This window comes from Corylus avellana, chromosome ca2, assembly GCF_901000735.1.
Source record: "Corylus avellana chromosome ca2, CavTom2PMs-1.0".
In the NCBI taxonomy this organism is placed as follows: domain Eukaryota; kingdom Viridiplantae; phylum Streptophyta; class Magnoliopsida; order Fagales; family Betulaceae; genus Corylus; species Corylus avellana.
In genome coordinates, this window is record NC_081542.1 from 31,282,257 (window position 1) to 31,301,675 (window position 19,419).

At 36.8% G+C, this 19,419-nt stretch overlaps 2 protein-coding genes and 1 long non-coding RNA gene across 4 annotated transcripts; 1 reads left to right on the top strand and 2 right to left on the bottom strand.

Moving 5' to 3' along the window:
* Window positions 1–1,137: 1,137 nt before the first annotated feature.
* LOC132171866 (uncharacterized) lies at window positions 1,138–16,078 on the bottom strand. Of its 2 annotated transcripts, none has more exons than XR_009439084.1 (4): window positions 15,807–16,078; window positions 15,641–15,729; window positions 3,259–3,348; window positions 1,138–2,741 (listed from the first exon to the last, which is right to left on the bottom strand). It is a non-coding gene; the product is annotated as an uncharacterized LOC132171866 (long non-coding RNA). The 2 variants fall into 2 exon arrangements; XR_009439083.1 differs by having other exon boundaries at window positions 3,259–3,352; window positions 15,807–16,076.
* On the top strand, window positions 9,281–11,262 carry LOC132171732 (berberine bridge enzyme-like 8). The gene has a single exon (XM_059583122.1). It carries the CDS (start codon window positions 9,288–9,290, stop codon window positions 10,950–10,952), a length of 1,665 nt encoding a protein of 554 aa, XP_059439105.1. The 5' UTR covers window positions 9,281–9,287; the 3' UTR covers window positions 10,953–11,262.
* A 2,221-nt stretch (window positions 16,079–18,299) lies between the features above and the next one.
* On the bottom strand, window positions 18,300–18,722 carry LOC132169594 (uncharacterized). Its single transcript, XM_059580607.1, has one exon. The coding sequence runs from the start codon at window positions 18,720–18,722 to the stop codon at window positions 18,300–18,302; it is 423 nt and encodes a 140-aa protein (XP_059436590.1).
* Window positions 18,723–19,419: the final 697 nt, after the last annotated feature.

Sequence of the window (19,419 nt, forward strand, 5' to 3'; positions counted from 1 at the left end):
ATCAAATAATTTTCTAGCCCAAGTTCATGGCTAAAATCTTTCACAGCCCAGCTGCCACCAGCAGCCACTACTGGCAGCCAGTAACTGCTGTCCTCCGCCTCCGGCCGCCATATTCCGGCCACCACTCTGGTGAATTATTTGGAACCCAAAAAAAAAAAAATAATTATAATTTCCCTTTCTTTTTCCCAAACTCAAACTTACACCTTAAGTTTGAGGGAGGATGTTAGAATATTTTATATTATTCTTTAGGGTTTATTCCCTACCTTAGTCTAGGTTTCTTGTTTATCACTCATAGCCTCTTTATAAATAGAGGCCTCTGTAATCACATCAATAACATAGAATAGAAGACTCAATACAATGTTGTCCTTATGCTTCCACTCTCTCTCTCTTCTCTCTCCTTCTTCTGCTCTCCAATGTATTTAACATTCTTGATGTGGTTGTAACGTCTAGATATTTTTATAGAGAAGACATTGTAAACTTATTATCGTTGACAGTAGAAGATTTAACTCGACTAGGTCCATTGGCTTGAATGTGCAACATTCGGAGGTTATCAACTAGAAATCTCCACAATTCCTTTTTCAATGGCTTTGGACTTGCTTCCATCTCCACAGGTGATGTTTCCACCTCTTCCTTCCTTTAGTTATTTGAACAGAGTCTTATTACCCGTCATATGTTTAGAACAAGCAGTATCCATATACCAAAGACACGTATGAAGAACATTTAGAGCAGGATGAACAACCAAACACAGGTGATCTTCCCTTTTAATGCAGATTTGTTTGTCCATGGGAGACTCTTTAATGCAAGAAGCAAGATTAGACTTATTGAGGGGACTTGGACAGTTCAACTAATTTTTCATTGATAATTCTAGCATGTTCAGTTAGGATTCTCAATTGGTTCTCAATACCCACACTACAAAAATTCCTTAATTTGGTGACTTGTGAACAATGAATCATTAAATTGTTCAAACGTTAGAATTACTATCTCGACTCCCAAGTACTGCTAGAGGGGGCGTGAATAGGTGTATATCACAAATAATGCGGAATTAAAAGTTAAAACCTGCAACAATCAGTCACAAAAAATATGTAAAGCAATAAAGCATTTGACACAAGATAATTTTGGTTACAAAGCGGAAACCTGAAGAACCTCTTCAAGGAAAAACACTCCAGGGTTGCGGACCCAGGAAATCGTTTACTATAAAAGGATGAGGAAATATAAGTTGCTCACACTTACAAAACCTTTGTAGTTGACACGAACTTGTCTAGAGAAGTGACCCTTCTTGCTCGGCTACCGCGGTAGTCCCCCCTGAACCTCTGGTACCCCTCTTATCGACTTTCCTTACCATAACCTCTAACAAGCTGCAAGTTACCTCGACTATTTACACACAAGTTGCTGAAAATAAATTACTGTACAACTCTAGGAGAGTATAGAGACTAAGCTCACAACATAAAACCTTTCCTAGCACACAAGGAAAAACTCACTCAAAGCACTTAGGATTTTTCTCTCAATTTCCTACTTTTGCCCTCTGTTTTCCTTGATCAAAATGAGGAGCACGAGTGCTTTATTTATAGTCAGTAATGAGTTGCCCCTTCAGCTTCAATTAATGCAATTTCTTACAAAATGTTCGAACGGCTGAGCTGGCCATTCGGATGGCTTGAGTTCACGTGCTGAAGTGGCGACATGGGATAGCTTTCTTGGGATTCCCGCATGCATTTAATTCGCGGTGCTAACCACCAACAAACTGACCGTACGGACGATCTTGATTGCCATTTGGATGGAGCAGTCATAAATGCTACCAACTCTCGTGTCTCCTGGAAGCATTTAATCTATCGTCCATTTTCAATTGACCATTGACCATTTGCCGTTTGAACTCTGACTTTTACCGTTTGGACGTGGCGCATTTAATGGCCACCTACTCCAGTGTTTTCCATGAGCATTTAAGTTGTCGGCCACAATAGTTGTCCTCCCACACACTTCCGTTCGAACGGGGCTTCGAACGTGACTAGGTTACATGTGCTGTTGACACGTGGCAACCCTAGCTTTAGTGGTCCATTTTGAGGACTTAACAGAACCAGTATCATCTTTACCGTTCGAACGGTCTAAGAACGCCCAGAGAATCGAGCTTTCAGGAATTAGTACTGGAAGTCTTCATCCTGCTGCACATTTGGATGGTCCTTCTTGACGTTCGGACAATGGTTTCCTAGAACTGCTACCAGGTGCTCCTGAAGGTGCCAATTTACATGTTGGATGCAATTACAAGGTTTTGATCATATAAATTGGCCAATTACATATTTGACAAAAATATATAACAAACTCCCCCTTTGGCATTTCGATGATAAAAGCACTAAATAAAATATTGCAAAAATCTAGACAGAATATTTGCAATAAACATAAACTCCCAACAGTGGCAGAAATAAAATCAGCAGTCCAATAATAGACATGACTCCTCCTTAGTCATAACTACTCTCCATTAACCAATGCTACTCCCCCTTTTTATCACAAATGATTAAAGGGGCTGCAAAAATCATTCTCCATATTGGAGAAATCCCATCAACCTTGTTGCTTAAAGTAGTCCTTGAATGGAAGATTCCATTTGAGAGCCCATATCTGTCACCTGATCTGATAGTGCAGCAAATTTTTTAGGAAGTTCAGATATGGCATTAGGAGGAATGAGGGCTTGAACAACTCATTGTAAGGCATGATGGACCATGAGCATTGGAAGACTCAGCCATGGTACCTACACACTTGACTCCAAGGTAGTATACAATCAACACATGATATGGAGTAAGTATAATCATGAAATAGCCAAGACAAGTGATATTGAAGTCTCAAAGACATCATTGAGGCATTTCATCAAACACATGCTGTACATGAAATTTAAGCATGTGAAAAATCAAATAAGACTAATGAACAATCATGCTTACATACACCTTAATCAAATCCTAAAGCATAACCACAATACAAATGAAGCATTTCAAGAAGAAAATGGAACAATGAGTTCAAAGACTTCATTTTGGCATTTTATCAAACATGTGGTATGCATTGAAAGTAGACATGTGAAAACTATTTCATGAACAATGAAAATACATGCCTAAGTACAACCCAAACAATAGCTAATACATATCAACAAGAAGTAGCTATTATTCTTACAAAGGGAGTACGAAAATTTCGAACCAAAATCGAAACCCAACCTTGAAAACCTAGGTTTCAAATCTTCTAGAAAATGTGACATGAGAGAAGATTGAAGCTTAGGAAACATACCTAGGCAGGGGCCATTCAGATGGTCACTTTGCACTGTTCGGATGGTGAGCCAGAAACAATGGGTTTTCTCCCCCTTACTCCAATTTCTCTCTTTCTTTCAACAAGGTGAGCATTTATCAAGATAAATACATTCAATTAATGATCAAGAAATGCTAATAAAAATAACTTCTTGTTGAATGAGCCGAAATATCCGAAGCATACAAGAATATCAAAAGATGAATGAACAATGTCATTTTTATACTTCATGCAATGCCAATATGTACCATCACTATCCATGCCATTGTGTTGTGTGTGACAAGCTTCAATTAAGAGCCAAACAATGCAGAAAAATAGATAGACAATGAAGCACAAACTTATAAACCGTATGAAGGAAATTCATAGCTTGTTTAGGTTAGAAGTCAAACCTTACTAGGGCCTAGCCACCTTCATCCAATACTCTCCCCCTAAGTCTTGGCATAAGGCTTAAAGCTACATCCGAAAATTTTCTTTTGTGGATGAGCCAAGCACAAATGAATAGACACAATGAAATTTTCCTTTTTGGAATGTTATGGCATTTTGCACATTTCACTTTGAATTTTCTCTTTGAGAACGTGTCTTTCATTATAACAAAAGAAGCTCAAGACATGGGTTTGAGCTGGAGTTTTTAGGCTCTAGGTTCAACCAGCATTTGGTCAATTTAACCTACAAGAATCTCCATTGTATGCATATGGTTTGTCCATCACAACAAATTGATATGGATCGACATTCCTTCTTGAAACTTAAGTAATAGAATTAGCATGAATGAGATGTGCCACAATAACATATGCTTGAGTAGTCAAATAACGGTTCATTATAAAGATAATCAACCCAAGCATGATAAGTGTATTCCCAAGGGACATATGTTAAGATGATATCTCAAAAAGCATTTGAAGATCATTCAAGGAATGTATCCATCTTAACAACTCAAGGCGCCACACAATACCAACAACTTTCCCATTTTTTTTTTTTAATTTTATATATAAAAAAAGAAGTTATAGGAAGTAAAACAATAGATCAATACATGTAAAATAAAAGTCCTAAACATTCTAGGATACATGTATGAAGCAAAAGGCACATAACAAGAACATGCTTTACCCTTAAACTTTCATCATATCATATAGGTCCTCTATAGAGTATGATTTGGTTTAAAACTATTTTCTAGGCCTCCACTAGTCACCACATAAGTATGGACATAGGATCGGCATATAGACAAGAAACTTGGTGGTCCTCACACAACATTTTGTCCATACACTTTTCCAATACCACAACACAGAAATATCTGGTGAAGTCCTTTTTGATTGTTCCATAGAGTGAAACTTTCAAAGCAAACTTGTATATAGTGAAAAACTATAAACACAACAAGATGCTATATACTAATACACAACATGCAAAACTAAACACAAAACTACATGGTCTAGGATGTGAATGATAAGCAAGATATGCATTCCTAGGCATGTCATATGATCACCTAAGTTTAGGTAATATGACTACCACTCCCCCTTAACTAAACAATGGTGTCTTCCTTCCTTACCCAAACTTTTTTAACTCCATGGACAAAAGTGTGTTTCCTGTCCAGATTGTTTGCCCTATGTAAAACCCCTCAAAAACTTTCTTAGAAAAAGAAATTTTATTGTTATGCTCAAGGACTATGAAATTAAAACAATTTGGTCTTATGCGACCGAATTTGCCACAATGATGACAAGTAGGAATAAACTTTTGGGAAGGTTGTTTCCTGGTAGGGTAAACAATGTTGGAGTTGCTTCTAGGTAATGTTGTGCCAAATACTACCTAAATTAATAGATAATAATTGTTACATTTTACTCGCAAGTGCACAAGATCAAACGATAGTATAGTGCAGCAAATACGAGATCAATTCCACGAGGATTGTTGATTTTGCTTAGAATTAATTAAAATATCAACTTTGTCATGAAATTGATATTATGAAAATAAATAAAGATAAAGATAAAGGTAGGGCTTTGATATCCATCACTAATCATGCTCAAATAATATAACAATATGCCAATGATACAATCATATTATGAATACTTAATGTTTGCTAACCTAAGGGCATGTGTGTCTACTCCTTAAGCTATTGATTTTCCTAAGCAACGAATTAGGCATGGTGTCTACTCTAATTTTTTTTTTTTCTTTCTTAAAGGATTTAGCATGGGTGTCTACTAAGTTGTTCTTTAAAAAAACATAAATCTATGAAAATCGACAAACACATGAGGCCTAGGGCGTGGGTGTCTACTCCTGGTTTCCCATGTTGATGAACCCAAGAACTCAGGGTGAAATTCTTTTGTTACTCTATTAAACCTAGGACTCGATCATCCAAATTAATTTAATTAACTAGTCTATACCACATGCATATAATGGCCAATCACACACATATGTGGAATTCAATAAAACAGAAATTAATCAAGTTAAGTAACACAATATGATTATCACAAAGGCGCCAATATTGAAATATTAAATAAAAATAATTAGGGCTTCAATCTAGCCCTACTAAAGTATTAGTTACACATAATTAAAATAAAGGGAAAAGAAAGAACCGAAAACCGCTCCTAGAAGTAGTTTCCAAATTCTCCTCTCCAAAGTTGTGTCTCAAAATAATACAATTTATCAGAAGACATGGTTTCACAAAAAGTATTATCAACAGTTTAGAAACAATCAAGAGTTTGAGATGTCTAGACAATAGATAGGATCACACTCAGGAATTTAATCTTTTAACTGAGTGAACCCGTTATGATACCAATTGAGAATTACTATCTAGACTCCCAAGTACACCTAGAGGGGGTGAATAGGTGTATATCACAAATAATGCAGAATTGAAAATTAACACATGCAACAGTCAATCACCAAAAATATGTAAAACAATAAAGCATTTAACACAAGATATTTTTGGTTATGAAGTGGAAACCTGAATAACCTCTTCAAGGAAAAACCACTTTGAGGCAACAGACCCAAGAAATCGTTTACTATAAATGGAGGAGGAAATACAAGTTTCTCACACTTACAAAACCTTTGTAGTTGACACGAACTCGTCTAGACAAGTGACCATTCTTGCCCGGCTACCGCGGTAGTCCCCCTAGAACCTTTGGTACCCCTCTTATCAACTTCCCTTGCCTGAACCTCTAACAAGCTACAAGTTACCTCCACTGTTTACACACAAGTTGCTGAAAATAAATTACAGCACAACTTTAGGAAAGTATAGAGACTAAGCTCACAGCATAAAACCTCTCCTAGCACACAAGGAACAACACAACTTTAGGAGAGTATAGAGACTAAGCTTACAACATAAAACCTCTCCTAGCACACAAGGAAAAACTCACTCAAAGCACTTAGGATTTTTCTCTCAATTTCGTGCTTCTGCCCTCTGTTTTCCTTGATCAAAATTAGCAGCATTAGTGCTCTATTTATAGGCAGTAATGAGATGCCCCTTCAGCTTCAATTAATGCAGTTTATGACTAAGGGGGTGTTTGGCAAATGGGATGGCCTAAACACTGTAGTTGATGTAGATTGATGTGAAAAAAAGTAAGAATTTTTGGTATAAAAAAAATGAAAAAGTGGTATGGAAAAGTGAAAAAGTTTTGTTTTGTAGTGATTTTTTTATTTGAATAATAATAAAAAGTGAATGATTTGATATTAAAAGTAAAAAAGTTAGAATGTTTTGATGTTGATTTTTTTGGGAGATGGTGATGAACAGTGTTTAGCCCATCCCCATCCCCATTACCAAACAAACCCTAAATGTTCGGACGACTGAGCTGGCCTTTTGGACGGCTTGACTTCACGTGCTGAAGTGGCGACATGTGGACAACTTTCCCAGGATTCCCGCATGCATTTCATGTGCGGCTCTGACCACCAACCAACCGACTGTTCGGACGGTCTTGATTGCCATTCGAACAAAGCAGTCATAAATGCTACTAACTCCTGTGTCTAATGGAAGCATTTAATCTGTCGTCCATTTTCAACTGACCATTGACCATTTGCTGTTTGAACTCCGACTTTTACCGCTCGGATGTGGTGCATTTAATGGCTACCTACTCCCGTGTTGTTTGCGAGCATTTAAGTTGTCGACCACAATAGCTATCCTCCCACATACTTCCGTTCGAACGAGGCTTCAAACGTGGCTAGGTTACATGTGCTGCTGACACGTGGCAACCCTAGCTTCAATGGTCCATTTTGAGGACTTAGCTAAATCAGCATCATCTTTACTGTACGGACGGTCTACGAACGCCTAGTGAACGGAGCACTCGGGAATTAGTACTAGAAGTCGTCATCCTGCTGCACATCCGGATGGTCCTTCTTGACGTTTGGACGATGGTTTCCTTGAGCTGCTACCAAGTGCTCCTAAAGATGCCAATTTACATGTGGGATGCAATTACGAGGTTTTGATCACCGAAATTAGCCGATTACATATTGGGCAAAAATATCTAAAAAAACATCGCTATTTTATAATAGTGATGTGTGAATTGTGTTTCTATTTCACACATCACTATTCGTGTGTGAATAGTAACTACTATTCACGCATCACTATTCATGTGCGAGTAGTGACGTGTGAATAGTAAGTGATGTGTGAATAGTGATGCATGAACAGTAAGACGTTTCAAAATTTGAAAATACTGGTGCCTAAACAATTTCTACTTTCTCACACTCAAAAAATCAAAAAAATTATACTTTCTCACACACGTAAAACATTTTTTTAAAAAATAAAAAATAAAAAATAAAAAACACATGACCGACAGCCACACTTGGGAGAAGGGGTGGCCCATGAGCCACCCTCAAGGCTGGGGGTGGCCCCACGCCTAACAAGGGGTGATTGCATGTTCTGGCAACCACCCCTCTAATATATATATATATATTTGATTGAAATTATTGTTTTTATAATTTTTTAAAGAGTAGTGACGTTTGAATAGTGCAAAACGGCACCTTTTAAAAAGTGTCATGCACTGTTCAAATGACACATTTTAAAAGGTGCCGTTTTGCTGAAAATGACACCAAATAGTGCCATTTTGCATTGTTCAAACAACACTAGCCAATTTTCTAGTCTATGCACTTTTTGTCATTTGAAAAAAGACACTATTTGAACGTCACTAGACAAATAATGACGTTTTTTAGGCAAAAAAAAAAAACAATTATTTGTGAGTCATTAAACAACAAAATTTTTGTAGTGCCAATTTTTTGGTCTTCGGGGCATTTTTCTTAAGACCAAGGTTTCTTGGATCTAATTTTAAACTGTGTGGTCGGGTGTGCCAAAGATGCCGCAATAATAACAAGTAGGAACAAACTTGGATTTGATCAACTTCCTAGAAGTTATAGAATTGGTCTCATTAATATGAAAAGCAGAATTTCACTTATCCAATCCAGTTACCTCAGATTTGACTTCAGTAGTCTGGGTTTGACTTCAGTAGTCTAGGATAACTCAATCATTAACGAAAATTAAAATACATGGATAATTAAAATAATAATTTTATTAATTTTCTCCCGCACCAATGTTGCAAATAAAAATTTAGGAGTGACGATACAAATTACGCCGGGCGTGCATGAACAGTCATGCACACCCGTGCAATTTTTTTTTTTTTTTAATTATTATATTTTAATATTTTAAAATATTAAATCACCCGGACGGCGTGATGTTTATCATCACTCAAAATTTAGTACATTTTGATGAGTTTTTGCTTTTTATGTTATAAAAGGATTTTAAGGGCTATAACATTTGTTTTTGTTAATTAACCTTAATTGGTTCTATTTAGCTCGGAACTTGTACAAGAAAAGTGAAACGTGCATCACTAGGCTCTTGGGTTTTAATTGGCTCAAATAAAAAGCTAATGTCCATTAATATCTCTAGCAAGTGATGATCATTGGAGTCTTGAAAATGAATTTTCCAACCAATAAACAAAGTCCCCCACTATGTTCTAAATTACTGCCACTGTGATACAACTCAACATAGCGGCTCCCCCTGACATGACAGGACAGCGATATTGGTGTTCAAAACATATGGAAATATATCCATGTGCTTCTATATATATTACCATCCCAAGCGTTCTGAGCAGTACAATCCAAGCATGGGAGTTTTCAGGCAGGCAATGCTTTCATTGCTCGCAATATTCCTACTCTCCTTGTCATGGCAAGCATTTGGATCACCTTCTTCTTCTTCTAGCTCCTTTATTCGCTGTCTTTTGAGCCATTCTCAGCCCTGTCATCCAATCTCTCGAGCAATAAATACTCCCAACAAATCCTCCTACTCCTCTGTTTTGCAATCTTACATCCGAAACCTTCGATTCAACACCTCCACAACCCACAAGCCTTTCCTCATTCTCACTGCTCTGCATGAATCCCATATCCAAGCAGCCGTGCTTTGTGCTCAAAAGCATAATCTGCAGATGAAAATTCGAAGCGGCGGCCATGACTACGAGGGCGTCTCGTACGTTTCCCAAGTCGCGTTCTTTATTCTTGACATGTTCAATCTCCGTTCCATTCACATTGATGTGGGGAGTGAGACCGCTTGGGTGCAGGCCGGAGCAACTCTCGGCGAAGTTTACTACAGAATTGCTGAGAAAAGTAAGAAACATGGTTTTCCGGCAGGTGTTTGTCCGACTGTCGGTGTCGGAGGGCATTTCGGCGGCGGCGGTTACGGCAATTTGATGAGAAAGTACGGCCTCTCGGTGGATAACATTGTTGATGCGAAGCTAGTTGATGTTAATGGCAGACTTCTTGACAGAAAATCCATGGGAGAAGATTTGTTTTGGGCTGTTCGAGGCGGCGGAGCAGCGAGCTTCGGCGTCATCCTTTCGTATAAAATCAGGCTCGTTCGCGTACCGGAAACGGTAACTGTTTTCCGGGTAGCGAAGACATTGGAAGAGAATGCCACCGACATCGTGCATAGGTGGCAGACTGTTGCAGATAAGCTGGATAACAACCTTTTCATCAGGCTATTTCTGGACGTGGTAAATATTGGAACCCATGGGAAGAAGACCGGCAGGGCTACGTTCCTCGCCTTGTTCCTCGGAGACTCCAAAAAACTTGTCTCCGTCATGAGCAAGAGCTTCCCCGAAATGGGTTTGAAGAAATCGGATTGCAATGAAACGACATGGCTCCAATCCGTGCTTTTCTGGACCAACTTCCCCCTCAGCACCGCAGACGACGTTTTGCTCCGTCGAATACCTCAAACGTTAACTTACTTGAAGAGGAAATCGGATTATGTGAAGGAGCCCATTTCAAAGGAAGGGTTGGAGGTTATTTGGAAGCGATTGATTGAGCTGAATGCCGTGATACTCATATTCAATCCCTACGGCGGAAGAATGGGTGAGATTCCGGCGGAGGAAACTCCGTTCCCACATCGGGCGGGGAATCTAGCGAAGATTCAGTACGTAGTAAATTGGAATGAGGCCGGGAAGGAGGTGACGGATTACTACATAAACTTGACGAGAAAGCTTTACCGTTACATGACTCCATTTGTGTCCAAGAATCCAAGGGAAGCATATTTCAACTACAAAGATCTTGACTTGGGCATCAACCATAACGGCAACAAAAGCCACCGACAAGGAAGAGTTTATGGGATCAAGTATTTCAAGGGTAATTTCAAGAGGTTGGTGAAGATTAAGACAAAGGTTGATCCTGGAAACTTCTTTAGGAATGAACAAAGCATCCCTACTCTTCCATATTCACGGAAGTAGCTTAATTGGTGTCTAGAATTTGTTGTTTAGTTAAATCATTTCCTGAAAACTTAGTTGATTATTGCAAAATAATTGAAGTCTTCGTTGGAAAAACAAAGATATGTCGAAGTAAAATGTGTTTAAAGTTTTCGTCAGACTATGGCATGGACTTGCAGTTCTTTTCATTTCTAGAATGACGGACAAACCCATAAATGAGCTGTCCTGAATGAGTAGTATTCGAAATAATTTGATGTTTCTTGCTGTCAAAATCAGTATCTCTTTATGTTTGTCGTCCCAACTACCCGGCACGCACAGACTATGCTCAGAATCAGTAGGCCTCATATCTGTCTAGACCATCAAACAAATTAGGGAATCACGATGTCTTAGGTGTCATGTTAAAGTGAGGGCAAATGTTATTTTTCATTTTCCTCACCATCTTCTCTCTCTCTCTCTCTCTCTCTTTTTTTTTTTTTTTTTTTTTAAATCTCAAAATGTTGGAAGAGGGAAGATGGTGGGGAGATGGTGAGGGGAATTTTATCAAGTTTTAATTTTTTATGTTATATGTTAATGAAGATTCCGAGAGGTCGTGACTTAGTAATTTGAGAGATGTAATTTGAAAAAGAAAAAGAAAAGACGGGATAAGAGCTTGTTGGGGTGTATCGATGGGGGATAGCTCCAATGCCTAGCTAAGTCAGTTGAGGGTTTTTCACATAGGGACAAAGTGAGCAAAGAGAGATTGAGTGTGATTAACCAAATATCTGGTTGGAGCTTCCTTTTTATAAGCATCAAGTAGCGATTAGTGTCACTGAATTCTAAGCCATGTTCCTGAAGATTCACTGTGCGCAATGCTGAAGTGGTGGATAATGGGATCGTGGGTTAGATCATGGGATCGTGGAGTTTGACGATGTCTCGGTCACGTTCGTGCAGAATGTGGGTTGGTGCTCTTAGTTCGGGCACGTTTACACGTGGCTCAGCTTGGCGCTATATGCTTTGCCATGTTCATTGTGAACGTGGCTTTCCTCCATTAAATGCTGGTTTCCCATTTTACCCTTTATTGGCTAGTATGATAAAGATTTGGGCCTCTTGTTCATGGGCGTGCCTAATAGTGTTGGTTTGGGGGCCCATTTTGGCATTGTGGCTGATCAATTACCCAACACTTACTCCCTAATTTCCTTGTCTGAGTTGACTATGAAAATTTTATGCTTTCAGAATGGATCGTTTTTTGTTTTACCGACCTATGCTCGGTATTGACTTTTTTCTTTGATCAGTCTTTTAAGACGAATGATGTGGTCTTTTGTGTGCAAAAATACAATAATAAAATTACTACTCCCAATAGAACGAATCTTTATAAGATAGGACTATATAGAGGGTATTGAACCTCAATGACTGTGTATGTGTTGTTATCAAGCTTGTTAAGATCAAATATAACTTAATTAAAATAAGTTTGTTTTGATTTTGTTTTTAAACTAAATGCATAAGAGTAAAAGTAAAAATAAATAGTGATGAGAGATAGAATAGGGGGTTGATTTCACCACTAACCGAATAACAATGGTCAATCATAAATTAATAAGAGAAATTCATATTAAATATGAAATAGGGCCCATCTCACTCTAGTAGTCAAGAAATTACCATCATTAAGAAATAAGTATAATCCATCTTTAGTTGGCATGAACCGTTCACTTAACCACTAAGATGCGGTACGATCCGTCTTCCCTAGGTATGGACTATCTAATTCCTTAATAGGATATATGATGAGTGCCAAATATTACATATTTGGGCCCCTTAATTTATATTAATTAACCATTTAGCTGTGTTGTTATCTAATGTTTTATTTTAGTTTTGTGTTCTAGTGTTTTGTAAGTTGTTGAAGAGAAATTGCAGCTTTAAAGGAAAAATTGCAAAGTTTGAAAAAAAGAACACTTTGAGAAGGCGTAAATGATGTGGTTAAGTTTAACCAAATCAAGGAAATGATTAAATCGAAATTTCTCTAATTGGAGTCAAAATCGCATTGGATTCAAATTCAGATTCTGCACATATCTCAGTATTTTGACCATAACTTTTCGTTTAAGTATCAGATTGAGGTGATTCTAGCAGCATTGGAAAGCTAACTCAAAATACTACAATTTATTATGAAATAAGATTTCCTAATTCGGACGTTTTCTATGCAAAAATCATGCCGTAATATAAGAACGCAAATTTAGACGAATCCTATTCCGATTTGAACTCCAATTGCTTCCTAATTTGATTGGGAGACAGACCTCTGAATTTCCTAGGATTACTAGGGCTTCTAGGACTTTCCTAAGCCCTATAAATAGACCTCTATGCCTTTAAGAAAAAGAAACAAATCCCAGATAACAAAATTTCACAGTTTTTCTCCTTAGTTTAGTTTAGGTTTTATTTTTATGTGGAGTTAATTCCCAACAAAGGTTGCGGATGAAGTCGCACCGATGAAGAATAACATTGCTTTATTATAAGTCTTTATTATTTTGATTTTATTGGTTTTATATTTCAATTATTTTACTTATTTCATTTGTGTTGAATGATTTTTTGATATCTTTTGTGATTCAAGGATACACTTGATGATTTAGGATAATTTCACATAATTGATTGCTTGGTTTCATATGCCTAAAAATTGGATATTCCTTGTGATTTGTTCTTCGGATACATTTGGCATTTCAATTAAATTTGGATTCCTTTTGTAATTTGGTCAATGAATGGATATATGAGATGCTTTTGATTAATTCTTTGAAGCATAGTAAAACATATCTAAGATTTTAATTGTGAGAATTTCGGATTGAATATTGATGATCATAGAGTATGTTAGGATTTCGTGAGTATGAATTCCCAAACCTTAGTACCTTTATCTTTCATTTTACTTTATTTAGTTTATGTTGTCTTTTAGTTTTAAAAACCCAAATTCAAAACCCTTTTAGAACTAGGTTAGGACTTAATTAGTTTAGACTTAAATTTGTTATTAAAAAACACAATTCCCTGTGGGTTCAACCTCGCACTTGCAAAACATTATATTGCAAACGATTCGTGCACTTTCGAGTATATTAAAATTGACACAACAATACACACAATCAAGGGAATAATATAACCCATCTTTGTTTGGCATGAACTGTCTACCTAAATTACACTAAACTAGGGTATAGTACAATCCGTCTTCCCTAGACATGACCTATCTAACCATCTTAATCATATGTCAATTAAAACCATCGTCTAACAATCATTCATATAATCACAGAAAATATGAAGGATTAAATTCAATCAATATAAAAGACTTTCTAAGACAAAAGAAGAATTCATAATGATTGAATATAAACATTAAGACAATTCTCACAATTATACAACCATCATGCATATAGAAAAATCCAAATTAAAATACAATTAATCCATTGTTACTTGGAAAGGGCTACATCAATGCCTTATTACATAATTAGCCGCTCATCCTGGTGCTGGGATGCCCTCCTAGTGCTGGGATGCCCTCCTACTATGTTCCTCTTCTCTTCAACTCTCCAAGCCTTCAAGAAGATTTTTTATATCTAAAACTAAGCTCCCCTCTCTATAAGGCTTAGAGGTCTATTTATAGGAGTAGAAGAAGCCCAAGAAACCCTAAAAGCCCTAGGAAAACCGTAGGTCAGTCTCCTAGTCCAAGTAGGAGACAGAAATCCTTGTCCCAGGTGGATTTGGAGTTCTTGCCGTGTGTTGGACTTTGAGTGCGCTCAAGCCCAACGGGAATGCTCTCGAGCGCATGTGCGCTTGAGCTTAGTTGTGGGGGCGCTCGAGCTAAATCATGCACCAAATAGAGCCACTTTGACAAAGAATCATGCAATAGATATCATTAGAAAAATATAGTATCACCTTAAATCAATATCATGTTCACACTCCCTTGCCAAAAAATATTGTGCCCCCCTCAAAAAATTTGGAGGAAAGATGTAAAAAGAGTATTGCAAGAGAAGATTTGAAGGTAGTCGAACATAGTTTCCTATGTTTTGTTACAGGAAATTGGTTTCCAAACCAATATATATATATACACACGCAAAGCAATCAACTCCAAAGCCACGAACGGGGCGATAAGAACCCACAAATTTCCGAAAGTTACATGTTTTCTGATACTTTAAACCGTCAAAGATGAAACAGATAGTTAGGATCAAACCACCGGTCAAGTACCCTTCAAAATAAATGTAATTCCACAAACCTTTACCACATCAATTGCAGAATCAAAGACTTGATATCACGCCAATTAAACCATTGATTCCACAGAGAGGAAGTGAGGAACCAAGAAACCTTCGTTCTTATAAGTCAACCACATAAAGTAATTTGACAAAAAAAGTAAAAAATAGCAGAAAGAGAATATATTTCGCAAGTGCCACTATTCAACAATCAAAATCATATATCAGGCTTAAAATTCCAATTAACAGCAAATCCAATGCAAATTAATCTGTCAAAAGCCACAATATTTTTCAAGATTCACGCCCTTAGATCAAACACAATCAAACCAAACCAAAAGAAAAAAAAAAAAAAATACCCACAAGATTACTCAAAAAACCATCCAAACCCACAAAATTCCTATAATCTTAAAAAACGTAAAAACCCACGAATTGTGAACCTCTACCCTTCAGACAATTGACACTCACAAACCAGTCATTTCCATTAGAAACTATCAAATGCTGGCAAACTTTTATATGTTAAATTTAAAGCAATACCTTATCAGAAAAATCTAGAAGGTTTGGTTGAGGATGCTCAGCAAATCTGGTCCCCGGTCACTCCACCACCTCAAGAAAGGGTCCCAAGCCTGAATTGCATAAGAGAAGAACCATTAAACGAAATACACGGTGGAGGATGAGAGAGAGGGAAAGAATAATAACAAACCTGCAGGTTCTAGGATGCTGGCCACGGATTGCGGAGGAGATCAGAGGGAGAACGTGAGAGATCGAAGAAGAAGATGAAGAGACCCAACGTGAGTGCCGATTGCAGTTAAGATCAGAGGGAAACGTGAGAGATGAAGAAGAGGGAAAGGTGAGAGACGAAGAAGAGGGAAAATTCCTAATCTGCAGAGACAAAGTAGAATAGGGGAAAGAGGGAAAAGAAAATTAGGGAAAAGGGAATAAGGCCAGCGCCAAAAATTTTTCAGTCCAACGCCAAAATGTTTTGTGCCAGCGCCAAAATGTTTCACGGGTGACCCAACTTGAAATTTTTTTTTTTTTTTAAAAAAAGTTATTTTAATTTTTTTAAAATAATTTTAATTAAAATTAAGGGTAAATTTAGAATTTTATCAAGGTATAAGGCTATAAAGGACATTTTATCATTTTTAGGGTAAAAGATAATTGACGTGATATTTATCTTATAATTAATTAATAATTGAACATTTTAAGATAATATATATTTCACATTTTAACGCCAAATCCTAATGGAGGGAGATATTGCGTCAAATTATATGTTCGATGAGTGAAATATTAAATATGTTTTTATTATTAAAATATTAACTACAAATTCAAAATTAATACATTTTTAGTATAAAATATCATTAAGGTGATATTTATCTTATAATTAATTATTAGCTTAAATTTTTAAGATATGTAGTAATTTAACATTTTAACGCCAAACCCGAATGGAGGGGGATATTGCATGAAATTCGATGTTCGATAGGTGAAATATTCTTGAACTTGTCACTATTGATATAACTAATATATAAAGATAATACAAAATCCAAAGAGTTTAATAGATCATTTGATCGCATTACGATTGATCAGACTAGTATGTAATAGTATCGATCGGAATTGATCTTATCAGATGTTCGATTGAACCTTCAATCATTTCAAGTTCTATTGATTGTATCCCGATCAATATAACTAATGCACTAATATAATATAAAATGCTTAGAGTTCAATTAAATGTTCAATCAAACATTTAATTTGTTTAAAGTTTGTTCGATCATTTGATCTTATCATGATCGATCGAATGAATGCACTAGCTAGGACCAATCGGATGTATGATCAAACATTCAATTTCAATTGTTTCAATCATTTGTTCGTATCACGATCAATCGAACTAATTCATTATGATTGATCGGATATTCGATAAAACCTTCAATTTCAATTGTTTCAATTTTGATCGATCATTTAATCCTATCACAATTGATCGAACAAATGCACTAGGATCAATCGGATGTTTGAACGAACCTTTAATTTCAATTGTTTCAATTTTGATCGTCACTTGATCCTATCGCGATCAATCAAACTAATTCACTAGGATCGATGGGATGTTCGATCGAACCTTCAATTTGTTTCAAGTTTGATCGATCATTTGATCTTATCATGATCAATCGAACTAATTCACTAGGATCGATCGGATGTTAAATCGAATCTTCAATTTGTGTCAAGTTTGTTGCGTGACTACAATAAATTGAAATTAATTTATTTTTTTCACTTTTTAAAATTAATTTTAATTTCAAATTAAGAGAAAATTTATAATTTTATAAAAGTTTTGAGGGTATAAAGGACATTTTATCATTTTTAGATGCTCAATTGAACCTATAATCTTCAACTTTCATTTGTTTTTTATTTTTTTATTTTTCTACAAGACCATTAGCGTCCACTAAATTGGACACTAACACTACAAAAAAAAGGGACAGTTTTTGACGTGGCAAACAGTAACCCAACTTTTGCCACATCAATAATTCATGACGTGGCAAAAGTGGCACGTCAACAATTTTTTTTTTGACGTGTTGAATGTGACACGTCAATATTTATTGACGTGTTACATACAACACGTCAGGATTTCCTAATGTGTTAATATTTGACACGTCAAGAAATTTAAATTCAATTTAATTTTTAAAATTTTTTTATTTAAATAACTTAATATTTAAATATTTATTGACGTGGTAAATTTTGACACATCAAGAAATAAATAAATAAATATATATATATATATATATCAGGTTTATTTATATTATATATATTTCATCTAATTTTTGTTTTTTATTAGGAAGGATTTTTAAATGAAAATGAGACTCAAAATCTTTCCAGATCTTTATTAAATAACTCTGTTGCCGTATTTTAATTATTTGTTTTAAAAAAAATATTAGATAACAAAATTTAATTTGTATATGTATAATTGGTATATGTTGTCATATATTAAGAGATATATTCCAACCCATTTAAATTTTATAAAACTAGTTAATGCTCTTGTCTCTTATATGCAATGCTTTCACTATATATGGTTATTATATGTGCTTTGTATTCTTTAATTTATGGTTATTAATTAATATTACGTAACAAAATATATATGGCTATTAATTAATAATAAAAATTATGCAATGCTTTCACTATATATGGTTTTTTGAATAAGTAGGACTTTTATTACTCAAACACTATTAGAGGAGGGAGTCTCCCCTATAATGATCTCATGAATACAATCAGGATATGCAAAATGCCATGTCCACGCTGTGTTCGCCCGAATGGCCATCCTTGCTACCTCATGGGCCGCTTGATTCGCAGACCTTCGAACCGCCATCACCTTCCAATCATTGAAAGGCTGTAGCAGAATATACCTGTCTTCGATCAAATGCCCAATACCCCTCCCACTAGCATCTCTGCCATTAACAGTGGCCACCATGAGCTTCGAGTCCCCTTCCAAGATGATCTTCCTTAGTCCCACATCTTTTCCAAATATTAGAGCTTGCCCTCCAGCCCACGCCTCTGCTGCTAGAGGGGAGAGTCTGCCTGGTTTGACCAAGCTTCGTACGACCAGCACCTGCCCTCGTTCATTGCGAGCCACAACACCCATACCCACCACTCCTTGCTTGGAACAGATCGCCGTGTCCCAATTGATTTTGATAAACCCCTTTGACGGAGCAGTCTAGCTGGTAACCTCAGCTATCTCTCGGGGAGAAGATGGGTTTGGGGAATTTACGTCCAGACGCATAGCCTGCTGCACCAGTGCACTTGGGTGAGAAAATTTGCCTTCATGATTGAACTCGTTACGCCGTAACCAGACGCATCTTGCGATCCCAGCAAAGAGACCCAGCTCCTCACCATCACACCTCTTTGCCACCAGTTCCACCACATGTCTAAAGGTTGGGCCATCCGGTACCAGCTCTTGAAATTTTTTCAGACTTGTTCCCCATACATCCCGTGTCGAGGGGCAATCCCATAGGATATGGTATCCAGTTTCTGCATGTAGACCACAAATTGGGCACAATTCATCTTGAAGAACATGCCGCCTAAGCAGGTTGGCCTTGGTGGGGAGAATCTCCTTACATGCCTTCCACAAAAAATGTTTCTCCACATTCGGGCACTGCACTTTCCAAATTGACTTCCAGAGATCACACGTTTTCCCCCCATTTGAGCTCCCTGCCTGCTTGAGAAACTCCATTTCCTTGGCCAAATGATATGCTGATTTCACTGTGAACTGACCATTAACACTACCTCGCCAGATCACCCTATCAGGTCAGTTAGCGATACTCAAAGGGACTGACAAAATA

Excerpts from the sequence above, each read along its gene's own strand:
- LOC132171732 (XM_059583122.1), top strand. The coding sequence starts at position 9,288 with ATGTGCTTCTATATATATTACCATCCCAAGCGTTCTGAGCAGTACAAT.
- LOC132169594 (XM_059580607.1), bottom strand. The coding sequence starts at position 18,722 with ATGGGTGTTGTGGCTCGCAATGAACGAGGGCAGGTGCTGGTCGTACGA.